Source organism: Mastigoproctus giganteus, chromosome 6 (assembly GCF_048544385.1).
Source record: "Mastigoproctus giganteus isolate SK-2022 chromosome 6, ASM4854438v1, whole genome shotgun sequence".
Taxonomy (NCBI): domain Eukaryota; kingdom Metazoa; phylum Arthropoda; class Arachnida; order Uropygi; family Thelyphonidae; genus Mastigoproctus; species Mastigoproctus giganteus.
In genome coordinates, this window is record NC_143580.1 from 209556394 (window position 1) to 209583888 (window position 27495).

The window sequence follows — 27495 nt, forward strand, 5'->3', positions numbered from 1 at the left end:
TAAACATTGAAATAGGGGAAGAAAGAAGCAGAATGTAGCAGAGATATAAGGATAAGTATACCAATGCACAAAAAAAAGCTTTTGAGAAGCAAATAGGAAGAATATTACGTGGGAGTTTAGAAAATGATTAGTGTGATGTCTGGAGTAGACATGGATGTTGATAAACTGAGAAGGGTGGATGAGATGTTTGGCTGAAATAATTAAAAGACAGAAGAGAAACTGGATCAGACAGGGTGTTGCAAAGTGAGAGATTGATGAAGGGAAAAGTCTGGAGGAAGAGGCCCAGAGGAAGAATAAGGAAAACTATGACAAATGAATTAAGAGGGGGATGGTGGACATGGGAAGACTGAGAAGAGGGCTAAGGATAGGGCGATATGGAGAAGTGGTTACTGCTGTGTATGCTTGGATTTCCCGTGACAGTAAGTAAGCCCAAAAACTGATGACCAACCAACATCACCAATACCTATTTCTGTGATCTTTGATAATCCCAGCTTACATGCAGGATGGGGGACCTGAACTGTTACTATGTTTATTTTGTGACATGGGTAACCTGGTAATGTTTTCCAGTACTTCATTGGGCAGGTCGCATTACGCCAGAAAAGCTACATCCTAAGGCAACTTTTATGGCAATCCCTAATTTAAACAATTGGAAATGGTTAAAATAGTCAAGTTTTATAAAATTAGCAATCTTGCAAATGTTGTTTCAAAAATACTATTTTTTAAAATAAAACAACCTCTCATGCCAAATCATTACAAAATATCTCATATGTATTTAACACCACATTGCCTAATAATAACCTTGTTTATTTTTTCAGCGACATTATATCCAATTCCATACTATGAGAAACAAATATTACCAGATATCACATTAAACAATGAATGTCTTCAGCATCTTAAAAATATTTACTGTGAATTATTTTCTTAACTGAAAGGATTTAAAAGTATTTTAAAAAAATGTTCAACATTTCAAAATGATTTCTAAACTACAAGTATCTGTAGTGTTTTATTAATTTAAAGAAATTATACAGAGTATTCAAAATGTTATATACAAATTACACTCTTTGCCAAATATTTAGTGACCATATTGGCATGAAATTACTTTGAATTTATTTTGACATCCAAACAAGTTTTTCAAGCATTATTAAATACGAATGGATAATCTAAAAATCACTACAAGTTATTTGCTTAACTGAAAGGATTTTAAAGTATTTTTTTAAAAAATTCAACATTTCAAAATGATTTCTAACCTAGATATCTGTGTTTTATTAATTTAAAGAAATTATACAGAGTATTCAAAACGTTATATACAAATTGCACTTTTTGCCAAATATTTAGTGATCATACTGGCATGAGATTATTTTCATTTTATTTTGTGACATCCAAGCAATTTCTTCAAGCATTATTAAACTTGAATGGATATATTTAAAAAAGTAAAAGTAACTGTTCAAATAATTCTCAGCAGTGAATCATTCAAACAATCTGATAAAAAAAATGATTACTAAAAACAAATTTTATAAGTTAAAAAAAAATAGGATTCTTTGAAATCAAATTCCCAGACCTTGTAGTTTTGGGTACACATGACGAATGTAATAATTTCCGGAAATTTTGCCAACTTCTGATCCATATAGTAACATTACATATTTCTGATGGCTGCAATGTAAAATAAAAAAATTTTTAATGTAAATTGAGTAAACAAAATCAATGATTCAGGATTATTTTATTTTATTTATTTTTTTTTTTCCACCTCTCACAAATACTATTTTATAACATTCTTTGAAATCAAATTCCCTAACCTTGTACTTTTGGGTACACTGAATAAATGCTACAATTTCTGGAAATTTTCCCAATTTCTGATCCATATAGTAACATTATGTATTTCTCATAGGTGCAAGTTTTGAATCATTTATAGGGTTATGCATATGAAAAAAAAAAAAAAAAAAAATTGTGCATAACTCTTTAAATGATTCGGCGTTATTTCATTCTCGTATATTTAATGCCATCTATGAGATGAAGAATATTAGCATTAGTAGAGGCATATGATGCAAGAAAGCAAGCTTATGCACCATCACCAAAAAAAAAACAAAAAAACAAAAAAACAAAAAAAAAAAAAACGCGCTCCCATTTCACCACTCCGTTTGTTCCAAATACCTGTCCAGCTCAGCCTTAATTTATTTAGGCTATCAACTTCCACAACAAAAGATGGAAGTATGTTCCACCAATGAACTACCCACTGGCTAAAGGCAAACTTCTGCACATCTATCCTACATCTGTCTTTCCTTAATTTGAATTTAAGCCCTCTCAGGTGATTATTCTCAGCAAGAGGAAGAATCCTATCAGCATTGAGCATGCTCAAACCATTCAAGACTTTATACACCTCAATCAGATCACCTCGCAGGTGCCTAGTCTCCAGACACTGCAATTTGCAAAATTTAAGCCTTTCTTCATAAGAGCAGCCAATTCACTAATCTTTTTGCCCTTCTCTGTACTCGTTCCAACAGCTCTATATCCTTCTTAAAATGAGGCCTCCAGACCTGTATACAGTACTCAATGTGTGGCTTTAACCACTGCCTTATACAAGGGAATAATCACCTCCTTATCCCTGCTAGAAAAATTCCTGTATATCATTGACAAGACACTATGAGCTACTCTTGCAGACAGTCTGCACTGCTCAGAAAACCTGCACAATTACCCCCAGGTCCTTTTCGTTCTCTATCACTGGCAGTGTAGCCACAGAGTTGATACATCACTCTAAGGTTACTGCTTCCCATATGTAGTATTTTACATTTGTCAATGTTAAATTTCATTTGCCACCTCTCAGCCCATCTGCTCAACTTTTCTAGATCCTGTTGCAGCAGCATACTGTCATTAATGTCCTTAACAACCCTGCCAACCTTCGTCATCTGCAAACTTGGACATTAAGCTTGATATACCATTATCATTATCATTTATAAATACAGAAAACAACAATGGACCCAATACTGAACCCTGAGGGACTCCACTAATAACATTAGTCCACGATGAGCAGTGTCCATTGATTACCACTCTGTCTTCTCCCACTCAACCATCCCTTTATCCATATCAGCAATTTGCCACCAATGCCACACTGCTCCAATTTGTTCAGCAGTCTTCCATGTGCAACAGTATCAAAAGCCTTCCTAAGATCCAAGTATATGATATCAAAGTTATTCCCTGCATCCAGTTCCTTTGTGACCACATCATAGTATCCAATCAAATTGGTCAGGCAAGACTTTCCCTTAACAAAACCATGCTGTGTCCGAGCTATAACTGGTCTTGTCTAGATGATCCTGCAGTGCTTCTTTAACCAGTGCCTCCATTCATTTTCCTGAAACAGAAGTTAAACTCACAGGTCTATAATTACTTGTGTTGCCCTTTGATCCTCCTTTGTGAATTGGGATCACATTTGCACATCTCCAATCCATGGGTGCCTCCCTTGAGTCCAAAGAAGCTCTCATAATTATGGCTAATGATTTGCTTACTTCCTTTGCTGCCTCCTTTAATATAACTGGATAGATCCCTTCCACCCGGTGTGTCTTTTTTGTTTATCTTCAACAATTTCTCCTCCACTTTCCTCTGAGTTATTACAAAATCATCTAGCTCACCGCCAGAGTTTAACTCACTTCTGGCATTTCCCTCCCTGAATAACTCCTCATGGGCGAATGTAGATGCAAAATACTCATTTAGTTTCTTAGCCACCTGAGCAGGATCATCAACAGTTGAACCATCAATATCCAGTGGACCAATCTGATTCATCCCTTTCCTTCTAGAGTTTACATAGGTAAAGAATTCTTTGTTGTTTTCTTTGCATCCTTTGCCAAGGATTTCTCATAATCTGCCTTTGCCTGCCTAATATTCTTTGGTACTTAAGTTTCTGAAACGTTTTAAATAGATAAAATAGATATTTTATCTATTTTATCTTTTACTTCAACAAATTCTTGCAGTTAGAACATAGCCAGAAGTGAGCGTTGCAGGGAGCATTTCATTTGCAACCCCTCCCCTAAGGAAATTTTCATGTTTTAATTTTATGAAACCCCCATTAAAATTTAGTGGGAGTTCACAAAAATCATTTGAATGACATATCTGATTAATAATTACAAGTGATTTCTCATAATCTGCCTTCGCTTGCCTAACCTCCTTTGTGACTTGAGTGCAGACTAGCTTATATATACCATAGGCTTCACCTGATAATTTATATTCATTCCCATGCATTTTTCTTCTCTTCCAGAAGTCTGATTAGCTAATCTGACATACATTTAGGCCTGAACCTTGAACAGTATTTCTTTGTTGGTATGAAAAGCCTAGTAGCTTCCAAGATTAATTCATTGAATGCTTCAATTGGAATTTGCTGATGGTAACATCATTAGTTGGTCCTACTATATAGAATTTAAAAACTGTACCTTCCCTTTACTACTGATGGTAGTTTCATCATTAAGTAAATCCCACATTAGCACACTGTGATCAAGGGCACCTACTAGTTCCTTTATCTGCAGATTCTTAATGCATGAATAATCATTGCTGATAATTAGATCAAGAGTACTGCTCGCTCTAGTTGCCTCTCGAACATGCTGCTGTAGAAAACAGTCACTGAATAAATCCACAAAAGTCTTGTTATGGTACAATTGACCCACCTAAAAGTTCCAGTCAATATCCCCCATTTTAAGACAATCTAATTTAATGTCTCACTATTTCTCTGCAGAGTTGTTTGTTGTACTCTTCAGAGTCCTTAGGCCTATAACACACACACCTACTTTCAATTTTGCTTTCCCAGTACTTATGTCACACCAAAGTAACTCAACATTGCACTGGTGATACATGTCAACTGGATGCATCACACTGGCAGCCTGTCTGCCTAAGTAACCTGCCAGGACAGTTCATGGGATTTTGTCAGTGACTTTTATTCTCGACTAGCCTTAGTGTTGAAGCATACAGCTAGTATGTTACTCTGGGGTTACTGCTACCCACATGCAGTACCTTGCATTCATCAATGTTAAGCTTCAATTGCCACATCTCAACTCATCTGCCTAATTTTTCTAGATCTTGTCGTGGCATACCCCGATCAATGTCTTTAACCTTTGTATCACTTGCAATGTTATACATTAGGCCCGATATGCCTTCGTCAATATTATTAATAAATACTGAAAACAACAATGGACCCAGCACTGAACTCTCGGGAGGAATCCACTAATACCATTAGCCCATGAAGAGTAGTGCCCCTTGCTAACCACTCTTCTCCCACTCAGCCATCACTTTATTTATAGAAATAACATGCCGATAATGCCACACTAAGAATATAAATTAAAATAATCTAGAAAAAACTTATACTTACTTCATTAGCCTGAAGAGGGCAAGTTTTAACATCCGTGACAATTACATCATTTTTCTTACAAGTTGTTGGACCAATTTCAATTGTTAAATTGTATTTCAAACCAGCTACAACCTGCAGTCGTATATAATTCAATAAAACAAAATTATTCTGTGATGATTTATAAATAATAATTCTCAAGAACAAATATAGAAAAGATCTCAAAAGCTACAGGTGTGTGTGTAGGTAAGGGGGGGTTAATCCTCCAGTAAATGGAGTAAAAAAAAAAGAATCCAAAGGGGCAAGTGAATGGTTTATTTTACACATCATTTTGCTTTCTTGGGATAAAAATGCAATAAATTGTTAAATATGATGTACTTTGTAATTTTATTCTTTTCTGATATTATATACTGGAAGATTAGAACATATTATATTATTATTATTATATTGGTAATAATAGTCCCCAAGCATACACTCATAACCAAACATGTATTATGGCTGTAGAAGCACATATTTACAGGGAAATTTGCATGCTGTGTGGGCCGGAAAACCAGGACCAACTCACAGCAAAATATCCCACTTCTTCTGCCTGTATTCAGCTAACTATAGTTGCAACTGAAAAGGATTTTAGAAATTCCTCCAGTCAAAGGGAATCAAACTCAGACCTCTTCAATTGAGTAATAGATAGTGATGTATAATGCTGACTAAGTTGCCACAGAGCATGATTAGAACAAATAGTATTTTTATTAACTGCAGTGTTATTATCCAAAAGAAAAAAAATTCTCAACTGCTTCAGATACTTAGTAGTATAAAGTTTCATTTCATTTTGAAGCAATATGACACATATTTTTAGAATATACATGATTTAAAAAAAAAAACAATATTTGTACCATATATCACAATGTTCAAGTAAATTTAAGGGGAACCCCCTAAACTTACGTATTCCTTGGGAAAAATGTTCTTGTGACCAAAATAATCTTTTGTGATGGTTCAAACGTGCCTCCATTACATACACATTTCCAGTTCTGAAATAAACATAATAATACCAACATAGGTTTTGAGTGCTTTATTATCTTCAAATAGCACTAAACTTTTTTCCCAATTTGACCTTCAGCTTTTTTTATTTTATTTTTATAACCACTAAATACTTTGCATCTCACATATTCAGAAGCATTGGGGGGGGGGGGGTAATCAGATGTCTAGGGCCTGGAAATGATGACAAAAGACCACTACACAGAAAGACAGATCAGCCCTGTGAGGGTGTTTCCTCCAATGCCCATGCTGGTTCTCAACACTCCATATATTTGTGAGATAAACTGTATACATTTGTTATTCTTTATTTGGGACTGTGCAATAGTATCCTGGAACTCAGTTGCATAGCTGATTTTAGTTGCTCTTAGCTTTTTTTTTTTTTTTTTTTTTTTTTTTTATAATTACAATATAATCATTAAACAAATGTTTTGAGCCATTTACACAGGCATTGCTTCCTCTAGGCATGGAATGAAATGTTGCTAATTTTCTTTAAAGTGAAAGGGAATTTTGTACAAATCACTTTATATACATAATATTATTGCAAGGCAAGAATGTGATACATACAGTATATAAATATTAAGTTAGGTAATGTACACAGTGCATTACAATATTGCAGATGCATTTGATTTTTTTTCTCAAGTAAACTTAAGCAAAGGCAAAAAGTCTCCCTCCCCCAAAAAAGGAAATTTTCTGTTTCTGTGATTAACAGAAGTAAATAGTAAACATAGTTATCTTCTTATCAATTAAATACTAAGATTATAACTTTATAGAACAATTAATAAAAGCCTAAAGTTTTACTTTCTCTAAACTTAGACATTCAATTTAATCACAACTGTATGATCTTTATTACCTTCTCCCATATACAGGCTGTCCAGAAAGTCGTATTAAAGCTGTATAAATGTTGCTGCAGTGCTCTGTACTTATGTGATGAAAGTATACACAGTAGACTGTTGAAATAACAGCACTCCAAATAACGGAACTTTTAAGCTAACGGCACATTGAGATCGGATGTTTAGTATGGTGCATATGTACTGACGGCCGAAAAAAAAAAAAAAAAAAGAAAACAGCAAGTCACGTGATTACTATATTTGTTTAAGTTTGCCATTTTGAAAGTGAATTCTGTACTGATATTGCGGTTTTACATTTTTTTTTTTTTTTTTATTAGCCATATGGTGCAAGGAAGCCTGAGGCTTTTGCTGCACCAGCCAAAAAAAAATTTGAGTTACCCTGAGAGAGAGAGAGTGAGTATTAATGGCAGAATATAACATTGGATCGTCAAAATGTTTGTTTTTTTTGTGCAGTTAATAAAATTGCATTCTTAATCTCTCAATTTCTTATTTAACCTCATTATTTCTGCATTAAATATATTAAAAATAAAATTTCTAAATAATGCAAAAATCAAAATAGCGGCAACTTGAATCCCCAAAGGTACCATTATTCTGAAAGTCTACTGTAGTAGAAAAATCCTTGGAAATATTTTACTGTACAGTGAAACTTCTCCTAACGGACACCTCTCGTTAACGGACATTTTCAAATTCTCCAACTCACCTCCTATTGGTTTTAACGTGTTTGCAGCTTCTGTCTAGCGGACATTCTCTGTAACGGACGCGGACAGGCAATCTGCACTGTTTCGTTTAGATTAGCACTTAATTTGATCTCCCCATAACGGACAGCGGCCCTTTTTCTAGGAACTTTTCTTCCACGTATTGCCTCAATTGTGTGTTTATTTTCTATTTCCGATTCTCTTAATTTTATCAAGGTTTACGTCGATTCTCTTAATTTTATCAAGGTTTCAAGAATTTTAAGGCACGTGTAAACTTCTGATGAATTCGGTGTGTGCAGGGGGGGGGATTTGTCGGCCTTTCGTCTTTTGAGTTTCAGTTTTGTTCAGTGTCGTGTGAAGTGCACAATATCTTCTCGTAAACATTTAACTTTAAAAGATAAAGTCGAACTCAATGCGTATGATCGGCAAAAAAATAGTGTTCACAATCTCGCTGCAAAATCGGAAAGACGCAGGTAAGCGACATCCTAAAGAAAAAAAATCAATAATTTCAAATAGATATTTACAGTATACCCAGTTATAAAATATAAGTACAAATTCAGTAGCTTTCGGAACACGTGTCCCTTTATCAACTGACAAATTTGAATACATTACAAGCAAAGTGTGGCACGTTACTCATGCATCATTGTTGTAGCACGGACGTGTGCTGCCTTACGCCAGTGGTCATCCATCAATAAAACGGTTGTCTCTAGGATGGGATGTATACGCATGCCTTTCTGGCGATTTAATGCCTTAGGGTTGTTTATTATGTTTAGTGACTCTAGCCATAGGCGGTGGCGAAAGTGTCGCGCGTGGTCCACTATCTCAAAGTCGCGCTTGGGGTCAAGATCGTGGTTGGTAGCCCAAAAATGTTCTGCAAGCACGGACTGGTCAGTTTCGGCAAGCCGGATTGCTCTGTCGTGTTCCGTGAGGCGATCCTGGAGACGTCTCGATGTCTCACCTACGTAGCAACTGTTACAGGCCCTACAGGTGATACGGTACACTACATTGCTGCGTAAGACAGGTGTGACAGGGGTCTTCACACTGGAGACAAGTGAACGTAGGTTCCTACCGGGTAATTGCACACATTTGATGTTGTAACTTCTCAGGATCTTCGAGATACGTCCTGACACTCCTGGATAGTACGGAATGTAGGCGGACGATATGCCGACTTGCTTCGGAGGTCTTGGGTTGGAAGTAAGTTCTTGTGTCTGTAACAAGCATCTGTTTAGTACATGGGATGGATAACCGCATCTGGTTAGGTCCGCCTTCACACGGGAGATCTCGTTACGTCTAATTGTGTCGGTGCTGGAATGGCTCCAGGCCCTGGAGAACAGGGTGCGGGCAGTGTTATTGAGATGGCTTGGAGCATGGCCGGACCCGTAGTTGGTGAATTGACCGCACCACATGAGTTTGCGGTATACTGAGGTCTCTAGACATGGGCCTATGCGATGCACTAGCACGTCCAGAAACGGGAGCGAACCGTCCACCTCTGATTCTACGGTAAACTTGATGAAATTGGATAGAGAGTTGAGGTGTTCTAGTAGTACCGTTTCAGAACCACGTGGTATTATGGTAAAAATATCGTCGACGTATCTACACCACGTTGTAATAGGTGTAGGTGGGTTCTGGTGTATCTGCTCCTCCAGATCTTCCATGGCGATGTTAGCTACTACGGAACTGACAGGGGCACCCATAGCAGTGCCATGTACTTGTTTGTAGAGTGAGTCTTCAAAGGTGAAGATGCTGCTAGAGAGGCAGAGGTTGAGGGCGGTACAGATGTCATCAGTGGATAGTGACGTCCTGGATTGGAGGCTTAAGTCGCTCTCAAGGAGCCTTCTGGTGCAGTGCACGGCCTGTTGGACGGGAATCGAGGTGAATAAAGACACCACGTCAAATGATGCCATGACAGAGTTATCAGGGATTGAAATGTCCTTAATGATGTTAATGAATTCACTGCTGTTTTTAACGGTGTGAGATGTATTACCTATAAGAGGCGAGAGGAGGCTCGCGATGTGTTTGGACAGTTCATACGTTGGGGCACTGCAGCAAGACACTATAGGTCTGAGAGGAATACCCGGTTTATGGATCTTTGGTAATCCGTAGAATTGCGGTAGTTGGCAGCCAGTAGCACGTAGAAGATGGTGAGTCGCGGTCGGGATCTTCTTATCTTTAAGCCATGCGTGGACAAGTTTATTAACATTTGCTTCCAGACGTTTCAAGACTTTAACGGGAGGATCAGGTAGAGGTTCATATACGTTAGGATCGAGTAATAGGGCCAAGGCTTTCTCTCGGTAGGCTGATCGGTCCAGCACAACAGTCTGGCGCCCTTTATCCGCAGGAAGTACAACGATGGGGTTGTCTTTTCTTATAGATGACAGGGTGGCACGCTGGCGGTGGTTGAGGTTTGAGTACGTTTTTCGAGTGTTGCGGAGGACTGCGGCAGTCTTGAATCGGATCTCGTTGGCAGTTTCTTCGGGAAGGTTGGTAATACTGGCTTCTATACCCATAGCGAGCTGTGTGATGGGAGGTTTCGATGGTATATCGGCGAATTTCATACCGTTTGATAAAACACTCAGCTGCTCGTTGGACAGTTGTTTGTTACTTAGATTCAAGACGAAAGAAGTCGTGTCGTCTGAACGAGTGTTCGCCTTTAAGGAGTTAGCTTCTATGCTTAAGTTTATGAACTTGCGCTGTTGGCGTAAACGGTAGGTATCCGAGGTCTGACTAGCCCGATGGCAGATGGTATGCATAAGGTTTGTAAATACAATAGGCGAGACCTTACCTTGTAGATGTTGTAACAGTCTGGACTTGTTGTAGTCAGCGTTCCTGATTTCACGGTGGAGATGGGATATCCAGGACGTCACTATCCACTGATGACATCTGTACCGCCCTCAACCTATGCCTCTCTAGCAGCATCTTCACCTTTGAAGACTCACTCTACAAACAAGTACATGGCACTGCTATGGGTGCCCCCGTCAGTTCCGTAGTAGCTAACATCGCCATGGAAGATCTGGAGGAGCAGATACACCAGAACCCACCTACACCTATTACAACGTGGTGTAGATACGTCGACGATATTTTTACCATAATACGTGGTTCTGAAACGGTACTACTAGAACACCTCAACTCTCTATCCAATTTCATCAAGTTTACCGTAGAATCAGAGGTGGACGGTTCGCTCCCGTTTCTGGACGTGCTAGTGCATCGCGTAGGCCCACGTCTAGAGACCTCAGTATACCGCAAACCCATGTGGTGCGGTCAATTCACCAACTACGGGTCCGGCCATGCTCCAAGCCATCTCAATAGCACTGCCCGCACCCTGTTCTCCAGGGCCTGGAGCCATTCCAGCACCGACACAATTAGACGTAACGAGATCTCCCGTGTGAAGGCGGACCTAACCAGATGCGGTTATCCATCCCATGTACTAAACAGATGCTTGTTACAGGCACAAGAACTTACTTCCAACCCAAGACCTCCGAAGCAAGTCGGCATATCGTCCGCCTACATTCCGTACTATCCAGGAGTGTCAGGACGTATCTCGAAGATCCTGAGAAGTTACAACATCAAATGTGTGCAATTACCCGGTAGGAACCTACGTTCACTTGTCTCCAGTGTGAAGACCCCTGTCACACCTGTCTTACGCAGCAATGTAGTGTACCGTATCACCTGTAGGGCCTGTAACAGTTGCTACGTAGGTGAGACATCGAGACGTCTCCAGGATCGCCTCACGGAACACGACAGAGCAATCCGGCTTGCCGAAACTGACCAGTCCGTGCTTGCAGAACATTTTTGGGCTACCAACCACGATCTTGACCCCAAGCGCGACTTTGAGATAGTGGACCACGCGCGACACTTTCGCCACCGCCTATGGCTAGAGTCACTAAACATAATAAACAACCCTAAGGCATTAAATCGCCAGAAAGGCATGCGTATACATCCCATCCTAGAGACAACCGTTTTATTGATGGATGACCACTGGCGTAAGGCAGCACACGTCCGTGCTACAACAATGACGCATGAGTAACGTGCCACACTTTGCTTGTAATGTATTCAAATTTGTCAGTTGATAAAGGGACACGTGTTCCGAAAGCTACTGAATTTGTACTTATATTTTATAACTGGGTATACTGTAAATATCTATTTGAAATTATTAAACTATGGACCCCAGTACTCCAGGCCCATTTGTCACTAAAAAAAAATCAACTGCTCAAACAATTTTGGCAACACGAAAATGATCATGTTCAAAAATCATTCCCGAAAACTGTTGGACTTCAAATTGACAATGTTACGTATGAGTGGTTTTGTCGCGCACGTGCTAAAAAAATTCCCATTAATGGGCCTATTATTAGGGAAAAGGCTTTGGAGGTTGCGAAATCTATGGGAGTAAATGAGTTCAAAGCTTCTGTGGGATGGCTAGACAAGTTCAAAACTCGGCATAAAATTTCTTGGAAAACCGTAAGTGGTGAAGGTGGATCTGTTGATACTGGGGTTGTAACAGAGTGGACCGTCAAATTGGAAGATTTATGTCGTGATTTTGAAGCTAAGGATATTTACAACTGTGAAGAAACGGTTGTTTTTTAAAGCTCTTCCTGAAAAAACAATGAGTCTAAAAAACGAAAAGTGCCAGGGCGGAAAAATTTCTAAGCAACGCTTGACTGTACTATTGTACAGTCAAGCGTTCCTGGTTGTTTCAAGGGCATAAAGTTGAATCTTTTGAATGTTGACTGGAAGTCTAATATAAAAGCGTGGATGACACAAGATATCATGAGCGAATGGATGTCACTTTAACCAAAACATGATTCGTCAAAACAGAAAAATTATTCTTTTCATGGATAATGCTGCATCTCACCCGCACATTGAATTGTCCAACATTCAAATCGTTTTTCTGCCACCAAACACATCTGCAGAGTGTCAGCCCTTGGATCAAGGGATAATAAAAAAATTTTAAACTTCACTACAGAAAACGTGTTTTAGGACATCTCATTGCAAACATGAACGATGCAACAAGTGCGAGTGACATTGCAAAGAAAATCAGCATCCTAGATTGCAATTCAATGGATTTCCTCTTCAGTAAACGCAATTAGAAAACAAACTGTCGCAAACTGTTTTGTAAAGTCTAGCTTCTCAAACGCAAAAATTGAAGTTGTGAACAGCAATGTGGAGCACCAAGAAGAACAAGAACTTCATCTATTGATAATGTACGATACTTCAGCTACAAGTGACCTGGCTACAAAGATATAGACTCGAACCTCACTACAAAAGATGGTGCTATAGATATCAAGAACATTATCATCGATACTTTTCAAGAAGTTCCTCATGAGGATGAAGAAATGGAAGGAGGTCATTCTGTCGAAGAACATATTAACGACGAACCACCGATGAAAATAGAAGAAGCGCTCATACAAATCAATCGTTTAAAAATGTTTTTCGCCGCTGAAGATACTGAAGGACTTTTGATGGTTTCTTCACTCCAAACAAATGTTGAAAACAAGATTATCAGCCGGAAGAAGGTGCAGATGAAAATAACTGATTACTGTATGTATTTTTCTTAAGATAAAGTCATAATATGCATAGCACAATTGTTAGTATATTATTTACAAAAATATTGTGAAAAATCTGTATATAATTTAATTTAATTTTACATTACACGTTTAACGATTTTTCTTTCTTTCTTTTTTTTTTTTCTCCCTCAGACTTCTTGTTAGCGGACACTTCTCTCTAACGGACACATTTTCGTTCCCCATGGCTGTCCGTTAAAGGGAAGTTTCACTGTATATATAATTTGACAACATGGTACTAATTTATAGATGGTCCAATGGATCTATATGCTAACCATTGTTCTCACTGCAAAGAATGATTTTACAACAGGTTTTGAGTGATAGTAACATGCTCCTAAGTATCTTAGGTGCCACAAGTTTAAAAGCATACTTAAGGGCTTCTTTTTGTCTGGCATTGGAATCAAAATGTTTTTGAGAAACTTTCTTGTTCCTTTATGAATCCCCATAATGCATTGTCACAGCTTGAGAAATCTTGGCACCTCTGGGAAGAGGAGGATGTTCATGATCAAATCTTTCTTGAAATGGTTCACGTATTCTTCTATAGGAATGTCTAGTCTCTTATCTATCATAAACCCAAGTAGTGTCCACAATTCATTGTTCTAAGGAACAGATACCACATCACATATATCTCAACTTTATGAAATGCACAAAAACAATGTTAATCATAAAGAATCTAAAATGTTATAAATAACCAAAAACAAGATTATTAACAAATGTTACATTGTTAAATAAACAGGAGATTTTACATAGGTATGAGCACCCCTGCATTTCCCCCCGTCTCTCTCTCTCTCTCTCCCCCTCACAAGCAACACAATGTTCACGCATCTTGCATAAAGCATGCACAGATTGGTCTTTTTTTTTTTTTTTTTTTTTTGATTTGGTAGTTGTTGGCGCATCAGCTTCTGTGGCCATATTGCACCTCCCAAGGTTTTTGCAGTACTTTGATCCAAGCCCGAGGCGGGAATCGAACCCGCGACCTTTGGGTTGCCGGGCAGGTACTTTACCCACTCGGCTAGCCCGGTCGGCCACAGATTGTCTAAAGTTAACATACAGTGAAAACACAAAAATAATACTGCATTTTTTAGGTGGATGCCCTCAAAGGATTAAAAGTGAGGGGCCCGTCAAGCTCTCAGCTGCCCACACCAACGCCAGAGCTTGCACTTGGGCATCACAAAATACAGCGGCAACCCCCAAGGCAGAATGCGCTGGTCCCAAAGGAACTAGTAGTTTTTGCTGACTCTATTGTCAGGGAAACATGCTTTGTAAAAAGGATAGGTGGAACAGGACCAGGGTATGTCTGCCACAGGCAAAGGTTGATGACGTTGTAGAGCAGATATCATCTTTTAAGGGCACAAAAGGTGATATAGCTGTACACGTTGGCACTAATGATATTAAGAGTAGGAGACCGGCGGAATTACTTAACAAGTATAGGTCACTGTTGAAAAAAAGCCGTGAATTAGGGTTGTATTTGAAAGTGTCTGCAAGTCTACCCAAACACAATAGGGAGTATATGATGAGAGCCTTGTCGATCAATTCAGCCCTGGAAAGATTGTGCAAGGCTCAAGGGGTAGAATTTTTTTCAGCCTGGTCTGTACTTGTTAACAGGAGAGACTGCTTCTACAGGGATGGGATACACTTAAATAGAAAGGGTGCAAGAATATTTGCTGATGCTATCGAGGCAGTGTTAGGTGGGTCGGAAAACTGCTAGATTGGGGGATACAAGGACTAATGGATTAACAGTAGCCACTGGCAGAGGTGAAAGTGATTCTTGCACTGCTTCTATTGGAATGAGCAGCAGCTTGGAAAATAAGATGCAGGATATTTCAGAGACTGCTGGGAGTCATTGGGGTACAAGTAAACACATGGGTTGTGTTACGGTAGCTAAGAAAAAGAACAGGTGCATGTATACTTGCGTTTACACCAACGTTAGGCATTTGGTAAATAAATTTGATGAATTTGAGGTATTGCTCAAAGCATCAAAGGCAGATATTGTTGGGATATCAGAGACGTGGTGTCACACAGATATAAGTAATGAAGAACTGGAATTTGTGGAGTACAACATCTATTATTATTTCTGCTGGCATTGTATCGATACAGCAAATATTTGTAGTTTCTATGTAACTTGTAGCAGTGTAATCACTATCAGGCAGAGGATTATAAATCATAAATTACAGCACAACTTACATGATTTAATAATTTAACTTGTCACATAGATTGTAACTTAGGACAGTAATATTCATAGAGCTTTTAATATACATATAAGCTGACTTTTGAATTTCCCCAAACTGTCAGCCTCTATCACCCATGTAAGTAACTTATTCCAGTAATTTATAACTTATAACTTAACCTAGTTAAAGAATCATTTATAACCGTTGAAAATTTCATCCTCATTCCTTTAACTTATGCTTCTCAAAGCATTAAACACCTCAACCAAGTCTCCTCTAAGGTGCCTAATTTCCAAGATCTGCAACCTACATATTTGATATCTTTCCTCATATGGACATCCTTTTGCCAATTTCACCAGTAACAAGAATAAGAGGTGCTAAAACTATGTGAAGGAGTAAAGAGGGTAGTATAGAAATGAATTAGTTTCTCACTACATGTTTGTAAAACTGATTGCTCAAGAGAAATAAAACAAAGAATACATGAACGTAAAAAGGAACAGAAAGAGAAAAAAAGGGATGGTTCGGGCAGTTCTGGGACACAAATTCCATTCCTATAGAAAGGACTTTGAACAGAGTTCTGCGAGTATGAATCATGAATTTAAAGACAGCTATACATATACATACATATAGTGTTCTCCCCAGGACCTACTGAATGGGTGCACTGCCCGGCTCAAATTTAAGTGATTCTTGCAGTACTACTCACTGATTTCGATCAATATTAATTCGAACATACTATAAAAACACAATTGATATATGAATTTTTCTTTCTTTCTTTTTTTTTTTTCTACATAAACTGTATGAAAAACAGAAACAAAAATTGCCAAATTTTTATTTAGCATTAAGCATTAGTAGAGGCATATGATGCAAGAAAGCAAGCTTATGCAGCATCAGCAAAAAAAAAAAAAAAATTAAACCACTCCCATTTCACCCCTCCGTTCATTCAAAATACCTGTCCAGCTGAACCTTAAATTTATTTAGGCTATCAACTAAATTCAAATTGAGGAAAGACAGATGTAGGATAGATGTGCGGAAATTTGCCTCTAGCCAGCAGGTGGTTGGTTGGTGGAACAGACTTCCATCCCTTGTGGTGGAGGTTGATAGCCTAAATAAGTTTAAGGCTCAGCTGGACAGGTATTTTGAACGAACAGAGGGGTGAAGTGGAAGTGGGTTTTTTTTTTTTTGGCTGATGCTGCATAAGCTTGCTTTCTTGCATCAAATGCCTCTACTAATACTAATGCTAACTTCCACAACAAGGGATGGAAGTTTGTTCCCCCAACCAACTACCCGCTGGTTAAAGGCAAATTTCCGCACATCTATCCTACATCTGTCTTTCCTCAATTTGAATTTATGCCCTCTCAGGTGATTATTCTGAGCAAGAGGAAGACTCCCATCAGCATTGAGTATGCTCAAACCATTCAAGGCTTTATACACCTCTATCAGATCACCTCACCGGTGCCTAGTCTCCAGACACTGTAATTTACAAAACTTAAGCCTTTCTTCGTAAGAGCAACCCTTTGTTCCATTCACTAATCTTGTTGCCCTTCTCTGTACTCGATCCAGCAGCTCTACATCCTTCTTGAAATGAGGCCTCCAGACCTGTATCCAGTACTCAATGTGTGGCTTTGACCACTGCCTTATACAAGGGAATAATCACCTCCTTATCCCTGCTAGAAAAATTCCTGTATATCATTGACAAGACACCATGAACTGCTCTTGCAGCCCATCTGCACTGCTCAGAGAACTTCATATCTGCCTGTACAATTACCCCCAGGTCCTTTTCATTCTCTACCAATGTCAGAGTAGTACCACAGAGTTGATACGTTGCTCTGGGGTTACTGTTTCCCATATATAGTACTTTACATTTGTCAATGTTAAACTTCATTTGCCACCTCTCAGCCCATCTACTCAACCTTTCCAGATCCTGTTGCAGCAACATAGCGTCAGTAGTCCTTAACAACACTGCCAACATTTGTATCGTCTGCAAACTTGGACATGAAGCTTGATATACCATCATCAATATCATTTATAAATACAGAAAACAACAATGGACTCAACACTGTACCCTGAGAAACTCCACTAACAACATTAGTCCACGATGAGCAGTGTCCATTGATTACCACTCTCTGTCTTCTCCACCTCAACCATCCCTTTATCTATAGCAGCAATTTTCCTCCAGTGCCACACTGCTCCAATTTGTGCAGCGGTCTTCCATGTGCAACAATATCAAAAGCCTTTCTAATATCCAAATATATAATATCAAAGTTATTTCCTGCATCCAGTTCTCTTGTGACTGCATCATAGTATCCAATCAAATTGGTCAGGCAAGACTTTCCCTTAACAAAACCATGCTATGTCCGAGCTATAATTGAAGTCTTGTCTAGATGATCCTGCAATGCGCCTTTAACCTCCATTAATTTTCCTGGAACAGAAGTTAAACTCACAGGTCTATAATTATTTGTCAGCCTTTGATCCTCCTTTGTGAATTGGGGGTCCCATTTGCACATCTCCAGTCTATGGGTACCTCTCCCCTGAATCCAAAGAAGCTCTCATAATTATGGCTAAGGGTTTGCTTACTTCCTTTGCTGCCCCCTTTAATATAACTGGATATATCACATCCACCCAGGGTGCCTTTTTTATGTTTATCCTCAACAATTTCTCCTACACTTTCCTCTCGGTTATTACAAAATCATCTAGCTCGCTGCCAGAGTTTACTTCACCTCTGGCATTCCCCTTCCTGAATAACTCCCCGTGTGTGAATGTAGATGCAAATTACTCGTTTAGTTTGTTAGCCACCTGAGCAGGATCCTCAACTGTTGAACCATCAATATCCAGTGGACCAATCTGATTCATCCCTTTCCTTCTAGAGTTTATATAGGTAAAGAACTCTTTTCTGTTTTTCTTTGCATCCTTTGCCAAGGATTTCTAATAATCTGCCTTTGCCTGCCTAATCTCCTTTGTGATTTGGTTACAGACCAGGCTTCCATGTCACCCCTTAATTTATATATCCCATCTCTTTCTTGGTGATTCCCTTCTACTTTTGACTCTCTCTCTCTCTCTCTCTCTCTCTCTCTCTCTCTCTCTCTCTCAGGGTAATTAGTGAATTTCTTTTTTTTGGCTGGTGCTGCATAAGCCTCAGGCTTCCTTGCCATATAGCTAATAATAATAATAATAAAAATAATAATTTTTCTTCTCTCCCATATGTCTCATTAGTTCATCTGACATCCATTTTGGCCTAAACCTTGAACAATATTTCTTAGTTGGTATGTAAAGCCTAGTAGCTTTCAAGATAAGTTCTGTGAATGCTTCCCATTTTGAATTTGCTGTTGGTAACATCATCAGTTCGTCCCACTGTATAGAATTTAAATACTGTCTCAGACCATCATAGTCGCCTTTACAAAAGCAAAAACTCTTCACTTTACCCCTGATGGTAGTTACCTCTTTCAGTAAATCCCACTTCAGCACACTGTGATCACTGCCACTTAGTGGTTTCTTTATCTGCAGATTCTTAATGCATGAAGAATCACTACTGATAATCAGATCAAGAATATTACTCCCTCTAGTTGCCTCCTGAACATGCTGATGTAGAAAACAATCATCCAATAAATCCCCAAAAGCCTTGTTAGTGTGTGAGTGACCAACCCACAAATTCCAGTCAATATCTGGGAAATTAAAATCTCCCATTATAAGACTCTCTGATTTACTGGCCCACTCTATTTCCCTGTACAGTTTCTTATTATACTCATCGGTTATTAAGCCTACAGCACACTCCTACTCTCAATTTTGATCTCCCAATGCTTATGTCACACCAAACTGACTCGACACTGCACTGTCCAGCGATGTCAACTGGCTTCACTTCCTTGGATTTTGTGTTTCTTAACTAATAGTATAACTCCTTCTCCCTTCCTGTCCTGTCTATCCTTTTTGACCATCAAATTCATCAAATTTATTTACCAAACCCCTAGCATTGGTGTACACACAAGTATACATGCACCTGTTCCTATTTTTAGCTACCCTAACACAACCCCTGTGTTTCCTTGTACTAATGACTCCCAGCAATCTCTGAAATCCCCTGCATCTTGTTTTCCAGGCTGCTGCTCATTCCAATAGAGGCAGTGCAAGAATCAGTTTCACCTCTGCCAGTGGCTACTGTTAATCTATTAGTCCTTGTAATGCCCCAAGTTAGCAGTTTTCCGACCCACCTAACACTGCCTCGATAGCATCAGCAAATATTCTTGCACCCTTTCTATTTAAGTGTATCCCATCCCTGTAGAAGCAGTCTACAGGGATGGGATAGAGGGATGTAGAAGCAGTCTCTCCTGTTAACAAGTACAGACCAGGCTGAAAAAAATTCTACCCTTGAGCCTTGCACAATATTTCCAGGTCCGAATTGATCGACAAGCCTCTCATCATATACTCTCTCCTATCATGTCTGGGCAGAATTGCAGACACTTTCAAATTCAACCCTAATTCACGGCTTTTTTTCAACAGTGACCTGTACTTAGCATTAGCATTAGTAGAGGCATTTGATGCAAGAAAGCAAGCTTATGCAGCATCAGCCAAAAAAAAAAAAACCACTTCCACTTCACCCCTCTGTTCATTCAAAATACCTGTCCAGCTGAGCCTTATTTAGGCTATCAACCTCCACCACAAGGGATGGAAATCTGTTCCACCAACCAACCACCCGCTGGCTAAAGGCAAATTTCCGCACGTCTATCCTACATCTGTCTTTCCTCAATTTGAATTTATGCCCTCTCAGGTGATTTTTCTGAGCTAGAGGAAGAATCCCATCAGCATTGAGCATGCTCAAACCATTCAAGGCTTTATACACCTCTATCAGATCACCTCGCTGGTGCCTAGTCTCCAGACACTGTAATTTGCAAAACTTAAGCTTTCTTCGTAAGAGCAACCCTTTGTTCCATTCACTAATCTTGTTGCCCTTCTCTGTACTCGTTCCAGCAGCTCTACATCCTTCTTGAAATGAGGCCTCCAGACCTGTATACAGTACTCTAGGTGTGGCCTGACCATTGCCTTATACAATGAAATAATCACCTCCTTATCCCTGCTGGAAAAATTCCTGTATATCATTGACAATACTCCATGAGCTACTCTTGCAGCCCGTCTGCACTGCTCAGAGAACTTCATATCTGCCTGCACAACCACCCCCAAGTCCCTTTCATTCTCTACCACTGTCAGTGTATACCACAGAGTTGATACGTTGCTCTGGGGTTGCTGTTTCCCATGTGTAGTACTTTACATTTGTCAATGTTAAACTTCATTTGCCACCTCTCAGCCCATCTGCTCAACCTTTCCAGATCCTGTTGCAGCAGCATAGTGTCAGTAGTGTCCTTGACAACCCTGCCAACTTTTGTATTGTCTGCAAACTTGGACATTAAGCTTGATATACCATCGTCAATATCATTTATAAATACAGAAAACAATAATGGACCCAACACTGAGCCCTGAGGGACTCCACTAATAACATTAGTCCACGATGAGCAGTGTCCATTGATTACCATTAATTACTTAACAATTACTTGTTAAGTAATTCCGCCGGGCTCCTACTCTTAATATCATTAGTGCCAACATGTACAACTATATCACCTTTTGTGCCTTTAAGAGATGATATCCGCTCTACATCATCATCAACCTCTGCCCCTGTCAGACATACCCTGGTCCTGTTCCACCTATATTTTTTTACAAAGCATGTTCCCCATTTCCCTAACAATAGAGTCACCAACAACTACTAGTTCCTGTGGGACCAGCGCATTCTGCCTTGGGGGTTGCCTGACTACCAAGTGCAAGCTCCGGCATTGATGTGGGTAGCTGAGAGCTTGATGGGCACCTCAATTTAGATCCTTCGAGGGCATCCACCCTGTCCTTCAAGCTCTCATATAGGCCCATAACAACACTGAGTTGTCATTGCGCACAAACAAAGACATCCCCCACGGCAATATCATGTCATCCAATTTTAATAAAATCTGGGAAGGCTTGACAAATCTTTCTAAAAGAACTAAATAAAAAATTTCATGAAAATCTGTCTGCTGGGAATCAGGTTGTTAGATGCAGGTGGATAGACAGACATAGGACTTACGTGCATATATATGTGAAGCACTTCATATACTGAAGCACTACTTTGGTCTGGCAGATACCTTACTACCTTGAAGTCAATCTTACTTCCCAGACATGTCTGTTACACTCAACCTTCAGGCACTTTTGACATCACAAGAGGCATCCCACAGGGGAGTGTGCTTTCAGCTATTCTGTTTGCATAGCATGTAATTTCCTAGCATGTAATTCTAAATTTGTTACTTATGCCAATGATCTGAAGTTCTACATGAGTTCAAATAATCCTAATCAGATTCTTGATATTAACCAACACACCTCTACCACACAGATAATAAAACTGGAAAACTATCTAGCCACAAATGGGCTGCATCTGAATCCTTCCAAATCTGCATAAATACCGATGACAAAAAAAAAAAAAAAAAAGTTAAAAATGATGTCCAAATCTTTGTTAGTAGGGAAAGGGTGACTTCCCACACAAACCTATGCCTCACCTGGGATGTTGGACTCTCCTTCCAGCCTCACTTTGTCAATATGAGACAAAAGACACATGTGGCACTTTGGGCATTGCATCAGGGGCTCGTTGGTGTGCATCAGCTAGCGGTGCTTTGTCAGTACATCCTGAGGTGCATTACCCCAATCCCTCTTTATGCATCTGAAATTTGGTCATCTGCTCCTGCCTCCCACCTAAACAAGTATATCAGTCTAGAATATTGGTTGCTCAGATGGATGAACAGGGTGGTGAGCCACCCTTTTACTATCTCCAGATCCATCCTCCAAGTTAATCCAGGCACCACTCCCTGGAGATTTATCACAAAAAGAAATGTACTCACGCTAGCACAGCTTATCACTGGCCAAATTGATGCTCTATCTATATCTCCATTAATCTCTGGCCAAAAAGAAGACAAGAGGAGAACGCCCCAACTCCTGCCTCCCTCTGCGGCTTACACTTACAAACATTGATTCCCTTAGGGAGGGACATGTTTCGGCCAATTGCCTCCAAACCTACAATAAGTTGGGCATCCACCCTGATAAGTTCTGTGAGGAACTTATCAGGGTGGATGCCCAATTTCTACATAAAAGAAAGCCTTAAGAACAGATTCAATAGCTGGTAACAGTTAAGAACTGTTACTAGCTATTGAAAATGTGACGATCACCTGCACGTGGAATTTTTTGCCTGCTGCATTTATGTTTCTTTTACTTCTACCTTGTTGTCTATTACAAACTTTGTTTTTATTTTGAGCTTTTGTAAGTTGAATTTTGTAAATATCTCAGGTCAAACATGCATGTACTCTTATACATTGTATATGTGGGTGGTTCCTCCCACCTCAGTATGTAAGTTTCACACCCTCCTGGCACATTGCTGTCCCAGGGTGACTCACAGTTTCTTGTGGTTAATAAAACTGATGATAATAATATATATATATATATATATATAAAAATGTGAACATACCTAAAAATGGGGTCTAAATATTAAAACGGAACCATAAAATTATGGAAATTGGCCAGAATAATTATTTTTAAAGCGGTTCTTAAAGAATCTTCTAGAAATCTTTAGTTAAGGTTACACATTTTGCCAATGTGTAACCAAATGCAATGTAACTTTCTATTATCTATCTTCTGATTAGGATAGTGATCCTCTCTTCTCCACACTAGTGGAGAAGAGGATCTCTTCTGCTGATCGCCCAACAACAGGGTGGATGCCCAATTTATTGTAGGTTTGGAGGTAATTGGCTGAAACATGTCCCTAAGGGAATGAATGTTTGTAAGTATAAGCCACAGAGGAAGGCAGGAGTTGGGGCGTTCTCCTCTTGTCTAGACATTAGTCATCTCCTTTTATTCTCCACTAGTGTGGAGAAGAAAAGGAGATGACTAATGTCTTCTGTTCACTAAACTTACTGCTAATTAATTTTGTTTATTTTGTATAATTTTTGAATTGCTGACGTAAGCTTTGCTTCAAAACTTTTTGATGTTTGAACAACAAAGACTACTCGCTATCATTTCTGATTTTTCTATTTTGTGCCTGTGGCTGTGCCACACAGCCAACATCCACATCAGGGGGGGGGGGGCTTTTCCTGTAGCATGCCACAGAGTTAAAAATGTGTCATGAGCCACCTGGGAGGGGGAGCGTTCAAAGCTATCAGAATCAATACTCCCCTGCCACTGATCAGCATCTAGTGCCAAATGTTTCTATGTAGAGGAATTTTATGCTAAGCACTTGTAATAAAAAGAAATTAAACAAATTTTTGTTGAAATTTAGTTTCCAGTAACCGTCATTTCATACTATGTAATAAACAGAAGGTTGTGTTAAGGATGTTAACTGAGAAAAATAGTTGTAATTAGAAGGGAAAAAAATGCTTATAAGAGGGGCATGTTTTTAATCAACTTTCATTTTTGTTTAGTGAAAAAAGGTTATGTTTTTACATGACTTTGGGAGGGATTCACACAAAAACTGGTTGTTGGCCATGGCCAGGGAATACCGGATACTAAAGTTTTACCGAAATTTTATGTTTATAAAATAAGTTCAATATAGATTAACAAATAAATTTGTGAGAAGATCACTTATATCCCACTTACCTGCATTAAATTAAAACTAAAAGGTAGTAATACATACAATAATAAACTGCACGTTAGTGTTTTCCAAACATTTTTGATAACATACTATGCACATGCCAAAAATAATTTGCACCCCATCCAGAATTTTGCAATAATTCAACAGCCCCATCCTTTTCCCCTTTTCCTTAAGTTGATATTACTATCAATGGCACAAAAGTTCCTTTCTTTCAGATCATTCTGAAAACATACATACATACTGTATTTATTGATATACCATGTTTTGTACTGAAAGATATACATATTTTATACATGTTTACATATATAAAATATGCATATCTTTCAGTATAAAACATGCTCTTATTCTTTTTCTTAATAAGAGAAGGAATAACAATAACAGAAGGCAAGAAGATAAAGATAGAATAAGAGAAAGTATGAAAGAATATGATATAGAATAATAAGAAAGAATAAATAACAAGCTTATTCTTTCTCTACATACATGTTTTACGTGTAAATGTAAAACACGTTTATTTTTTCATTGTGAAGAATATGAAAAAATAAACATCATAAATTAATGTATTAATCAATATATGCAGTGAAAGGAAAATGTGATAGTGAAAACAATGCTGGTATGACAGAAAACTTTGGTGACATCCTTTGGGACATGAAATGACACATTGGAAAGTTGTACTGTATGTGTTCAGCTTCAGTCTGATTTTTCAAACTGGTTGTTTAATTTTTTGCCCATTCCACTCTTGTGGCATGGGCAAAAAATTGACCACTCGTGAACTGCGTTGAATGCAAGCCTGTGTTAATGTTGCTGCAATATCCACACACCCTTTTGGTACTGGTCCTATTTATATTTGTTGCTTTATTTCATTTGGATAAAAAAAAAAACTATTTTACAACCTGATAAAAAGTTAAAAATGAACCTATTTCTTAAAAACATGTAACTGATTAATAGAATTAATATATCAAATCAGATTTTGAATATAACTTCAGATATCCCATCCCAAATAGAGGGTTATAACTTCAACTAACAAAGAACAATTTTATATTATCTTATGTACTAATACTGAAATTAGAAAAAAACAACTTGATAAGTATAGATATCTGCAACAAGTTGTTCTTGGAGGAAGTATGGTATAAGGCCAAACTGCTCCATGTACATAAATTGCGTGTTCCTCAGGTCGATTTTTTGTTTGCTGGACGAAAAACCCTGAGTTTCCGGGAGGAAGAAACCATGCTCTTCTTTGCCTGAGACTGACTAACTCAGCCATGCTGTGAAAAAGACCCATAAAATTCCTCCCGTCATTATTATTATTTTATTATTAGTTATACGGTGCAAGGAAGCCTGGGACTTTTGCTGCACCAGCCAAAAAAAAAAAAAAAAAAAATTCTGAGTTACCCTGAGAGAGGGAGAAAAAACAAGAGTCAGAAGTAGAAGGGAATAACCAAGAAAGAGAAGAATGATGGTATCCAGCTCAGGACCTTGCGTGTGCCAAGCCCATACTCACCAGATGTGAGCCCCTGGCATTGACGGAACTCGAACTCAAGTCTTTTCCACCTGTTATGGGGAGGACGACAATCCTACCAACTGTACTACCCACAAGGGCCAACTGGTGGTAAATATGGATAGAGCAAGTGAAAGTAAACACAGAGTTAAAATAGGTGCAATTCAGGAGTTACAGTTAATATTAATCTTCCAATACTTTTACATCACTAAAAATACTGGATTAATAACGTTATATTATTATTTTTATTGTCCAGGAAATACAAAATCCTGGCACGCCCACGCGGGAGGTGCTAAAGTCTCCTCTCAAAGAATATATATACATGTATATTATTTTTTATTTTTATGTTATATAATTGTACTGTATCAGTTGAAGAAAAAGCGTCCCTCTCCCTCCTCCAAACAAAACTTCTGGGTGTGCGCCGGCACATAATGTTGTATCTTTATTTCACATGTTTTTTTTTTTTTTTTTTTATAGTGAAACCAATTTTTCGTCTGATTTGAACAGGAAAGTATATCATACAGCCACCTTAGCCATCTATCAACTCCCCCCAAAAATGAAATTTTTTGCCTCATGGCTTATAATAATGGTTTAAAATGAGCCATACCTGACGCTGTGCATGATGAACAGTTATTAACTTTCTATAATACAAGGAATTTGATTGCTGACTGATTTTCGCTAAAGCAAATTCAGTTACATTTTGCACAGTTTCACTAGTGGGATCCACTTTTCTCCATCCACCAGTCATCATACAAGAAAACATAGGCAAAATAACTAATAATATTACAAAAAGCATTTTGAAACGGTAGGACGATAACCTTCTACTAACACTAAACTAAACCTAACGTCCGCTTTCTGCGCGTGTGTTCAAATTACTGAACCTATCAACATGCACACTTACACATCTAAGTATAATACGCCATTCACTAAAAAGTGACAAGAATGAAGCAATCACCAAGATAGGGTGACCCACTAATCTGTGCAAGACACGTGAAAATTGTGGCGAGCATCTCTTGTTAGTGGCCCACTACACGATAGGAAAAAATATAAATAAAAAACGTGTTTGAAAATGCAGACGTGAAGCTAAACATACATACTAGAACTTTCCAAAGTGTGTGACACCTTCATGTCCCAAAAGATGATAACAAATGTGCCATCATATGAGTTCTTTTCATTATCTTATTTCCTTTTAGTGCATATATTGATATAATTGATTTATTAAAAGGTATTTAATGATTAGTATGTAATTTATGGCATTTACGTCTTCACATGCTTCCTATACTCTTTGTTATTATTGTTGTAGTAGGGTTTTAGGAGCATCAGCAACTAATGGTCTGCGCGTGTAGCACAGTGGTGTCGTCCCCACACCGGATGGAAAAGACCCGGGTTCGAATCCCGTCGTATGACGCGAACAACTTTAATGGGCTTTTTTCACTCAGTGGCTGAGTCAGTCAGGCGTAGATAGCATGGATTTCCCCCCTAGAAACTAGGTTTTTTTATCCCCAGTGGCTTGCATCTGGTGAGCATGGGCTTGACATACCCAGGGTTCTGAGCTGGATATCATCATTCTTCTCTTTCTTGGTGATTCCCTTCTACTTCTCTCTCTCTGTCTCTCGGGGTAATTCAGAAATTTTTTTTTTTTTTTTTTGGCTGGTGCAGTATAAGCCTCGGGCTTCCTTGCACCATATGGCTAATAATAATAATAATAATAATAATAATAATAATAATAATAATAATAATAAAGGCC

General features: G+C 38.5%; 1 protein-coding gene across 1 annotated transcript; it reads right to left on the bottom strand.

The window, feature by feature from the left end:
• Positions 1 to 1490: 1490 nt before the first annotated feature.
• Positions 1491 to 26718, bottom strand: LOC150084914 (cystatin-1-like). Its single transcript, XM_090375643.1, has 3 exons — positions 26356 to 26718; positions 5345 to 5455; positions 1491 to 1650 (listed from the first exon to the last, which is right to left on the bottom strand). Exons 1-3 carry the CDS (start codon positions 26542 to 26544, stop codon positions 1519 to 1521), a joined length of 432 nt encoding a protein of 143 aa, XP_090231769.1. The 5' UTR covers positions 26545 to 26718; the 3' UTR covers positions 1491 to 1518.
• Positions 26719 to 27495: the final 777 nt, after the last annotated feature.